The 11220-nt window shown below is 38.8% G+C and overlaps 1 protein-coding gene across 1 annotated transcript in view; it reads right to left on the bottom strand.

Annotated features, from left to right (window-relative positions):
* Positions 1 to 650: 650 nt before the first annotated feature.
* Positions 651 to 11220, bottom strand: part of ATP10A (ATPase phospholipid transporting 10A (putative)) — a 110359-nt gene continuing 99789 nt past the window's right edge. The window contains exons 16-21 of the mRNA XM_021546625.1: positions 10723 to 10848; positions 6338 to 6538; positions 3418 to 3498; positions 3223 to 3327; positions 2682 to 2869; positions 651 to 1943 (exon numbers count right to left, since the gene is read on the bottom strand). Of these exons, the coding sequence (XP_021402300.1) occupies positions 1238 to 1943; positions 2682 to 2869; positions 3223 to 3327; positions 3418 to 3498; positions 6338 to 6538; positions 10723 to 10848 (1407 nt within the window). The 3' untranslated portion in view covers positions 651 to 1237. The remainder of the gene's footprint in view (positions 1944 to 2681; positions 2870 to 3222; positions 3328 to 3417; positions 3499 to 6337; positions 6539 to 10722; positions 10849 to 11220) is intronic.

The raw sequence follows: 11220 nt of genomic DNA, 5'->3' as shown, positions 1-11220 counted from the left end.
AACTGATGGCAAGCAATACAAAAGCCATGAAAACCTGCAATGAGGAAAAGATGTTGAGCAGATAATTCATATGTGGTCATGGTGACCAGGTGTGAAAGAACCAAGCAACATTTCAGGCTAAAGCCCCTGGGATCCATCAGGCTGGCACAGGGCCATGTACCACTGGCAGTCTGGGGTTTACAACCATGTGAGGTCTGCTCAGAGATAACCTCAGAAAGCAGTGAGCTTCCTGCTTTTGGGACTGGACATAGCCTGCTTTACACCAGACTCAAATACCTCTGCTTAGCATGTACCCTCACAGCTGGTCATTCAGCTTCACCATCCCCAAGGACTCAGTCCCCAAGGATTCAATCCCCAAGGATTTAAGCTGGCTGAAACAACAGCAAAGGTATCTCACAAAATTCTCCTTCACCCCACCAGCAAATAGACCTCTTCAGTATCAGTGGCTGTGGTAGTCCTGCAGCACCCAAGATCACAGGCTTCCCAGCTCAAACTCTACAGCAGAAATGAGGCACCAGGTCTTTGCCACCAAACCTTTCCTTTCAAACAAGCAGCAAGCTTTTTGCACAGCATGATGTAAGGCCATGCCCAGCCAAACACCAGCTACTCCAAGGGAAGGGCTGAGTTACAATTAATGCCAGACTGGGAAGTCACTTTGCAATATGGATGGTCATTTATTTATTGTTTTATCATGACACATCAAATGCTATGGCTGCAATATCAGAACATGGTGTCATTTATAAAATATCAGTATTATTAATGCGGTGGTAAGATATTGTTAACATTTACAGAGAGGTGTATAATAATTCCACAGCTTTGCCTCAGTGACAAAATACACTGGCAAGCAGATGATGGATGGAATATAGTGACTCTTTATTATCATATCCTTGATTACTGAATGGCCTATAATGGTATCAATAATTGTTGCTGAATCTAATCCTTTCGAATATGGTAGATAGATCCTTTGCTTTTACAGTATGTGTCAGAATAAAAGAGAAGCATCTGAAAAATAAAGAAAAGGCATTTCCTTACAAAATGAGATGAAAAAATAAAACAATATAAATGGAACTTTCAAGTGTTTCTTTTTATATTTAAAGCTCTTAATAAACTGTATTTAAACATTCTTAAATAATCATTCCGTACCTTTGATTTTCTGTTTCACCTTTGGAAACAAATAGAGTAATCTCACTATAAATGTGTGCAAATAGAAAATATATAAATATATTTATGGCCCCCATCATAAAAAGGTGGTCTCAGAATTATCATTTTTACAATGATCAGTTGGGTTTCCTTTCATTTTGTCCTGCAAGTTATTTGAGCTCTCTTCTTTCAAGCCTTTGAAGTCCACATGCAAAGGAGAGCCAAGCACACACATACTGTCCTGTGTTTCATTTTGTAAACTGCTTGATGACACCTGTAAAACAGTCCCAATGTGACTGAACAGTGGAGTTGATGTGATCCACTTCAACAAACTGAAGTCTGCTTGGTCGACTGCTGAGCTCCACGGGAATGTTGTTCCCAGAGGCAATGACTCCACCTCTGAAGTGCCACATCGAACTTCATGAAACCCCATGGACCTTTCCAGATCGCTTGCTGATGACGGGAGCTTGTTTGCCTCATACAACACAGCACCCTGGGGAGAGGCAGCCACAGTCTGATCTGTTTTATGGTCTGCCTTTGTGTCCTCTCGGAGAAGTGACTCCCTTGTTTGAGGAGAGGCTGGCAAAGGAGTGCTTTGGTTGCCAGCCATATAACAATCACTAGCCTTTGAGCCAAGGCTCGGGGAGAAGCTGTCTGCAAAGAGTCGTGTCTGACACACTGTCTCCTTTACATTCAACTTGGTGAGAAGCTGGGCACGAGTCTCTGGGGACAGTTTACTCAACTGGCGTCCAAGCTGAAGCTGGGTTGGGAATAGTGTTCCCTGAAGGGTTCTGTACAGGAACCTGCAAGATGAGAATGGGCACGTGAGAAGAAATGAAAGAAGGAAATACCCAAAACATTATTAAGGGAAAATATCCAAGCAAGACAAAAGTGCAACACAGAAAAACAAGACAGTTCTATGTGCTGTTCCTATGCTCTACACAAGAAAGCTTGCAGATGGACAGCTCTGGGTACTGTGCTAATATTTTGATTAATAACTTAATTAGGCAGTGTAATAAATCTGTATCTTTAGCCAGTGATCAGTGGCTCCCCATTGCCTTTCCTCATCAGGAAAGATGAAAGACTGTGTGCAAGACTGCGTCTTTCATCTTTCCTGATGAGGAAAGGCAGTGGAGATAATAAGACTGCAGAGCAAGCTTCCTACATCTACAAATAAGCAAGTATGTTCACAACATACTATCAGAATTCGGGTACTGTGCATTTTATGTGAGGATGGACTGAATCTGGAAGCACCACAGAAAACCTTACAGGGTGCAAACCTCTGCATGGCCAGGACGTTTGACCAACAGTCTACAATTATCCCATTCCTGTGGTCCTTGGCCAGGAGCTGTGGTCTGTTCCTGTGGTCAGGACCACAGAATAGGTTAGACAACCTGACTTCAAATAATCAGCTGCTGAAAGAAACTGACTTCGCTGTTAGGCAAAACAAAAGATGGAGAGTGGAAAATGTTCTTGCTCTCCCAATCATATGCATGAAGTGCCTTTACATACAAAAAAAGACATGAGAGAAGATACAATACCTGGGCAGCAATGCAACAACTGGTGATATAATGCAAGTGAAATAGAACATAGGGTCTCCCATCAGCCTTTCCATTGTCCAGTAGGGATTGGATGGAGGATGGCAGACTGGGCAAGAAGCATTGTAAACCAGAGCCACAGAGAAAAATAAAATTATACTGAAGATGCAAGATGACCAGTGGAGGAAAGTCTAGAACAAAAACCAAAAATATTAAGAATATAAGCATAATGAATCTTTATATTCTTATAAGTTTGCTGTGACTTAATTAAATGAAAACTTCTTAATTTTTGTAGTAAAATCCATGCACAGAAGAGTTTTGAGCCTTGTATATTTTAAAATTCCTATTATAAATACAACACTAAAAAGCTGTTTGCAGATCATATTTTAAAACCTTTTCCATGCTTTTTAAAAATGCCTGCTAAAAACAGAATGTGCTGAGGGAAAGAAGCAACCATCTTATGTTTTTGAAAGGTGGCACTAAGAGAAGAATTATGTCTGTGCCAGTGGCTGGCATACATCTATGTAGGCAGTGGATACCTTACCCAAGTTTTGGTTTCAATAGCCAAATGCAGGATGATGGTGAAAAGAGCTATTGTGGTGATGGGAGTTCCCCAGGAGAAGATATCCACCTCTGAATCATAGTAGGTCTGTAAGAAAGAAGACAGAATTTAGCCCAAGCTGTGTTGCCAGTTCTCCTCCAAATGCTTGAAATAGAATTGCTTAAACCAAACACTTACAAAATAGGGGATGAAGAAGCAAACCAGGCTTTGATACATAGCATCAATCATGTTCATCCAAAACATGTGTGGTTGGTACTCCTGTGTCATTAAAAAAAAAGAAAATCAGATCATAATGAAGATCCTATTTGTCAGGATAGGTATTTTGAGGGGGATATTTCAAGGGCAGTTTTAAGGGCTTGGGAAAAATAGCTTCATAATGTTGCCAATCATTTAGCTACCCTGGGGGATGAAGCATGAACAGTCTACCTGCAAGTCACTGTGTTCTGGGATGAAAGTACTTTGCTTTTTTTTTTTTTTTTTTTTTTTTTTTTTTCCTAGCAGAGAATGTACTTTTAATCTTATGCTCAGGCCAGGAAACATTTATGAAGGTGCCCTTTTTTATGCACTACAATCAGACCACTAACGAACATGAATAAATGGCATCACATAATCATAACCAAAAGCACAGGGTATTTATTGGCAGAAGAGAAAACAGAAAATGCACACGTACTTAGGGAACATCAACAAACAAGGTTTTTAGTGGCAATTCAAGCAGCAATATATGCTACAAATATTTATATAAAACACACACATAGATATATATACACATATGTCTCAGTATGTGCATAATATTGCTTGCTAAAATCAATATTATATTAACATTTTGGTTTACAGAAATATACGATTGCAGGGATTTGGATGGTCATATAAGGGACCTAGATATAAGGAAAAATAGTTTATAAATGGAAAAAAGTTTATATAACTTTGATATATATTCTACATCTCCAACAACTGGGTTGATCAGGTCTTCTTCCTTTTGTTGAAAATATCATTGTAGACTAAAAATGGGTATGGAAAGATGCATAGAAAGAATTATGGTGTTACTTGGACCCCTGAACTAACATGGTTAATTACTGCATCAGATTGCTCAAGGGATTGTGGAATGTCCAGTGTTGGATTCATTCAAAACTGGATTAGTTAAAGATCTGAGAAACCTCATCCCAGTTTGAAGTTGTTTTCACCAGAGGTCTTGATCAGATGGCCTCCAGAGCCATCTAAACTATTCTCGAATACTATATGCCCTTTTTGAAAGAGATCTCACCCGAAACAAGATTTTTAAGTTTTTAAAATCCCTTTTAAGGTAACTATAAATTTAGAGAATACAATCAATAGATTAAAAAAAATCCCAAAAACTAAAAAAAACCCAACAAACCACGTCAAAAAAACCAACAAAAAACCCTCTTAGAATGTTTTCTGGGCTTCTCTATGAGAAATAACTGTTCTGTGAACCTGGGAGACTTCTCAGTTTGCCAGCTGAAGACAGGCAGACATAACCTCCCAACAAGCCTTAAGGCATTACAAGATTTCTATCATCCTAAAAATGTGCAAGAGAGGAAGGTATTAATAGTACAGATCTTTCAAGTGTGATGCACTGAAACAGAAGAAATGTAGAAAACAGAAAACAACAGATGAATAGGACAGAGTATGGACTAATGGACTAAAATAAGTTACATTCAAATTCTCCTTTCATCTTTCCAGGAGAGTATCTAGCAATGCCACTACATGTGTGGGGTATGAAATACAGGTGTACACTTTGTCGGAATCCGTGGTATTGATGATTCCAAGATTGTAAAAAGTCTCTGTCTTTCTGCCTCATTGCCAAAGAAGTCATAATTCTTCCATGCTGGTTTTCAAGGTTGTTTATTCTTGTTTATCTCTAACATGTTCTGCTGCCCTACACGGGTCTGTCCTGCAGGGCAGCGTGTGGGGCTCTGCCCTCAGTGGGATGTTACAAACATTATATACCAGAAACTACCTGTGCTATATTTACAATAATGTGCCAATATCTCTCATCTATGTTGAACAGTATGTCCCCAACCTAAACCAACAGAAAAATGCCAACACTACAGTGAAACATGGAGGGCATGAAGAAGGAGAAAAAGGACAAAACACACCCAATTTCTTCCATCTTGTCCCCTTTGAACCCCTAATCTAGAAACCTAAAATTTTGCTTTTACACCCGTGCCACACTTAATTATTACTCATATCAAACACTCAGAGCTTGTAATTCATCCTGTAAGATTGAAAACTCTTTACCATGGACAGAGTTCAGAGACAGTGTCTCTGGGGGCTCTGTCCAGGGAGGTTCCTGACCCCCTGCCAGGGTCCCAGGCCTTCCGGGGCAGCCAGAGGGAAACTCTGGATTCCCACAACACTTGGAGGGAAAAAGCACTTCCTGTGTCCTCTCAGAGGACAGCTTTGTAAGACACTTTTAAGAAGGCTTTTGCCTTCAAAAGAACATGTCCATATTGATAGTTTTGCCAAACAACAAGATTTTCCCATGGTACACTGTACCTGTAATTACCAGGAATGGTTTGGCTCAAATTCCTTCTGCAATTCTTTTTGTTTTCATTGTGCAATTCAAGCAGATGGGGACAAGGTGTTTTCAACAGATATTTCAGCTGAATCTGTCATCTGTGACTATTCCCTTAGAGACTAAGTTTATTGTGCTTACTACCAAGGCCATCTTTCTCTTCTTTTTGTAAAGGGCTGGGAACTGAAGTTTTGAGTAAGTACTGTGAGGTTATTCTGTAAAAGCCTGCACTAGCTACCAGGTGCAATCTGTTTTATTTTTGTGGTTATTTGTGAGCCTGGACCATGAAGGAGGTGTTCAGTTTAGGTTGAATTAGATCATCCAGCCTTCTCTCCTGACACATATTGAAAATATGGCTGGTTGGGGCTTTGTTTTTTTTCTTAGTTTGTGTGTTTTTTGTTTAGGTGTATTTTTGGCATTTTGACTCAGATAAATATCAAAAAGTAATAACATTGACTTCTCAGACTGTATTTACCACTCATCTACCTTTTGGAAGCAGGGCTGGTTTTCAGTTGAAACTAAAGATGTTCAGGAAAGAAATTGCAGTAATCAAGAAGTTTTTACCTCCATATTCTGTCCGCTTTTATAAAGCTGAGGTATGGCAATTAACACTTCAGCTGGCACATCCTTATCCAGCACACCAGTAATGAGTTGTGGAAGAGAAGAGAAGAATAAATTAAAGAAGATCAGATACCACTGATCAATCATTGATGAGCCAGAGAACCCGCAGTAGAACTGGTACCAGAAGAGAAGGGCCACAAACATCTGAAACAGAATAAGCAGCGCTGGTAAATATAACAAGATAAGGAGGATCATCATCCTACTGTGCTCTGAAACCATTCTGATCTCAGCTCTGCAAGGATTTATCTATGAATGCTGAACACGTGAGCAATCCTTGTGAGGATACCTACTCTTTAATTCACTTCCTAATGCATGTACCACTTGGCTAAGCTGCAAACATCTGGCACACCTGCAAGTCTTGGTGCTGCTGCAACCTTACATCTTGGGCATCACATGAAATTAATTTTCAGCTCAAGTGAAACACTGAGGTGCAATGTAACTAACTGTAAAAAGCTCTCCCAACCACCACCAACCTCCAGGTAAATGAGTACTGATGTCTCACTACTGTAAGAACAAGACTTTCCAAATTAATATCCTCTGCTTGGTGGAGATATTTTGGGAGACTTTTGCCATTTACAACAGATAAATGCAGAGCTTTTTTATAAGACCAGCGTGAGACCAGTATTAGTAAGGAAGTGAAACTGTAAGGTCTAGAAAAGTTGTCTTAACTATTCAATCTTTGTGCTTTGACATTCATAAAATTAGCAATGCTGTAAAGATTCCTCGATTTCCCTTCTTCTTCAGCTTGAGGAAGAAATCAACTGCATCTACATGGGTTGGAATCACTCAAAATGAAACAAATCACACAACTCATTTTTTCTACAATGTCTTCAGAGGGCTCAATAAAGTTGCTGATTTCAGATGCTGATGAAGGATTTGAGGCCTAGAAGAAGATAGGCAGCTTCCTAGAGAAGGAAATAAATTCCCAAACTTGGTTCTCCTAAAACTAAAATTTTTTATTTTCTTTGTAAAATTATTTAAACCAGAAAACTGTTAGAAACTGTTGAGGGCTTTCACCCTTTTAACGATGAAGATGGAAAATGACATGACCTCTCCTTTCACTTCCTCTTCATTTTGTATTCTTTTCTCAAAAAGCTTTCAGTAGTATGGAGAATGTTAACCCTTTGTGAATTTTAGATATACAGAGAAAATACAAATCTGTTCTGTGTGCCCAAATGTGTCTGAAAATTAAATGCAGGAGGAACAAAAGGCTATGTGTGCTTCATCAATGAAAGCTGCTTTAAGGAGAGTAAACTTATAAAGGAGAATTGCCATAGAGTAAGAGGAGAGTCCTGCAGTACACAAAAGTACATACATGTACATGTGTGTGTGTGGGTGTATACATATATATATACACACACACACATAGACATAAAGTAGATAAATGCCCAGGGAAAGTTTACATACTACATTGAAGTGGCTTGTATATGAGCAGCAAATACACCTCATCATTAGTGAGCCCATTCTATAAATTACCCTAGGGAAAGTTAAATGGTAGTATTTTTGTAAGCACAACCTCTAGAAATGTTTCTGTAAATGTATTTCAAGAAAAATACCTTCCTAAGGCCTAAACAAGACTGAGTTACCAAAGCTTAGCCTCTTCAGTACAGTTGTCCATTCCAAAATGTAACATATTTTGAAAATTATTTCTTCTCCAATCCAAAACAAAAAAAGTTCTTGAGCAATTTCTCAAAAATAAATTACAATAAATATGTGAATTTACATATTTTCTCACTGTTTTAAAACAAAATGCAGCTAATCCTAGACATAGTAAATTTTCTCTCTAGAGCCTTCCTAACTTGTCTTGGAAACAATTTGGCCCTGGCAGAAATAGGCATTTTGATGAAAATACAATCAGCTTAAAATCTTCCTACCACCTCTACTATTGGTCTTAATAGTGCTGTTGAAGAAAACTATTCAAATAAATAAGGCTTAATTCAGATTTTCTTTTTCTCCTGAAATTTTATTTTGTATTAAACAAGTTTTTTATTTTATTTCAAATGTTCTCTCTTGCCTCTGTGTATTACCTCTCTGAAAAAGACAAAACAAATTCACATAAAGATTTTAAGTAAAAAAGGTTTTCCCTTGTCCCCTGCCACATGAGACTGTTTTATGAATGTGGTCCCAGAGAGAATTTTGCAGTGAATGAAGTACATGTTAAAAATTTTCAGTGCTGCCTTGCAGAGACAGTGTATAAACAGGAAGAAGATGTGCATACTTGTGCAGGTAAAATTTTGTTTACATAAAATCCCTTTTCATCAAGCTCAGCTATTGCCAGTCATGCTATGTTTTAGTTTATATTTTACTTGTATTCTTATCATCTCCATGAAGCTAAACATCTTCTTGGATAAGTCATCTAAGTTTCGAAATGGTTTTTGCAGCAATGTGAAGTTTAAATTTTAAATTAGATAGGTTCTAGTGGAGAATGGAAAATTTCATGGTATGAGCAAATGGGGGAAAAAAAAAACACTTGAGCAAACAGAAAACTTGCAGAACATCTGCAGTGTAGCTATCTTGACTCTCTTTGGAGAAACATCCAGAATAGTCTCCTTGCAGGAGGTTTGGATGCTCCTATCTTTCTATTTTCAACAATCTTTCCTTAAGGGCAGGCACTGTGTCAGACATATTCATGTCTATATCCTGGATATCTGAATACAGTTTAGAGTAAGAAGCAACAAGTATTTCTCAGAAACCTTTGAAGGCTGCCAAAATACAGCCAACACAAAGAGATCTCTTCAGTTATTTTCTAGCCTTGAGGCAGTAGCTTCTGAAAATGTCTTATTAAAAATGGCATGAGAAATAGTACTTGTAATCAAGGGCAGTTGTACCACAGAAAATGGAAGATTTTACCCAAGCTGAACAAAAGCATTGATATACCAGCAGCATCTCTGGCTGCTGATTACTGGAGTCTCTTATGTGCATTAATTATGTTTTTGGGTTGTTTTTTTTTTTTTTTTGTTGTTGTTGTTGTTGTTTTTTTTTTATATAAGATGGCTATGCATACACCTCTTGGAAGTTCAGATTTGATACTGTCAATGGGTACTTTGGAAACATGCAGCAGTGGGGATGAGAGTACAGATGTTCAGCATCATTCAGGATCAAGCCTTAAAACTGATGCATCTGAACACCACCACATGTTTTCACTGCTGTACTTCAACAGGTGGCTCTCAGTGCAGCATTACTTAAATCTGCTTGCTATTTCTGACTCAAGCAGCAGCTCAGATCACAAAGTCCCTTCATTATTCTGAAAGGGCACTTGCATGCAGTCCCTGCTATGACCCCAGAATGTATTTTAACACCCTTGTTTTAACAAAAATATACTTCATAAGTCCTTTAGCACCCTTAGGCATTCTGGTGATGTTCAAAATTTTGAGCAAAAGATCATTTTCTTCTGATAAAAATTGAGGATTAGATTAAAATGGAAAAGCAACTTTTACAAAACTGAAAGACACTTTTTTTCTTATACTGAGGACAAAATCCAGACTCCTGCACACAATTCATACATTGCCCTCTTAAGCAAACAGAGGTATGAGAGCTCTATCTCTCCTCTTTTTCTTGGTTCTTCATCTGCCTTGCTCCCAAGGTGATTTGTAGCTGTTGCAAGTGAGCAAATATATGTGCCTGCCAGTGACTCCCACCCAGCTGGTGGTATTCTTGGTTTCCTTGTTAGGCTGTTTTCAATCAATCATCTTTGTACTCCAAGATCAATGCAAAGGGTCTTTGTTGAGGCCAAGGAGTTGAGCTGCTTCTGGCTTGATGCCCAGTACCAGATTGAGCCCTGTTTCATACACCAAGGAGGAAACACAGATCCGTCATCTCTTCTTTACCACCATGTGCTTCCTTTCTAATGAACTCTTTCGATTAGTTGGAAATAAGATAAATCAAGAAAAAAACCCTTCCCAGTCTCTGCATCTAAGACACAGAGAGGACTCAAATTATCTCAAGAAATATGTACAGTGATTCATAAACAATGATGAGATACAGTCAGGAAAACACACTCAACTGCTACTTGGGACCAATGCTGGATGACTTTGGCATTGAAGACTCCTGTATCCAGCCAGCTAAATTCTGCAAAACTGTTCTGTAAAGAAACTTTTCTTCAGCAGTGCTTGTTATTTGTGTTACCTAATTTGCACATTCAGCAGCACACTGTAGCTGTTATGGAGTGGGTCCCGTATTTCTGCAAATGGTAGCCAGCTGTCTTTCAGCTCTGCAAATTTCTTTGCAGCTTATTTATAAACCATTTGAAGGCTGACCTAATGCTCACTTAGCACAAAATAAACCCTGGAAACATGTGGTGCCATAAAGCTGCCAAGTCAAACACTTACTGCATTTTTGTAGAAGAAATACAGCACCATGTTGGCGAGTCGGGAATAACACCAGTGGCCATGAACAAGCAAAAGCTTCTCCAAATGCCTGAACCTTGGGATTGCAAAGTCACTTGCCATCACCGCCTTTAATGAAAAAAAGGTTGGAGTAATTATTGTAAAGCACCACCTTCAACACTAACAATGAATTTAGTCATCTTCTCGACTCCTACAGGCAGTAGAAGTTGTACTCATGAAGAATGAAATTCATGACAGTGCTTATGAAGTGCAGCTATTGCTGCATGGATTTGAAATACCCATGAGCAAACGTGGCAGCTGGGCAGGGCATGCAAGGCAACACGGTCCTCACCCAGAGGAGATTACAGCCTACATTGCAGATGGTGACAAACAACAACAAAAAGCAAGAGGGGGCAGAATAGTTGACAATTGCAGTTGCATGAGCATGAAGGCCCAGGGTTCATGTGTGAAGACCTTGGTGGATGTATCTTTCTTTATAAG

This window comes from Lonchura striata, chromosome 2 (genome assembly GCF_046129695.1).
Source record: "Lonchura striata isolate bLonStr1 chromosome 2, bLonStr1.mat, whole genome shotgun sequence".
NCBI classification, from domain to species: Eukaryota; Metazoa; Chordata; class Aves; order Passeriformes; family Estrildidae; genus Lonchura; species Lonchura striata.
This window is presented reverse-complemented; position numbering and strand designations above follow the sequence as displayed.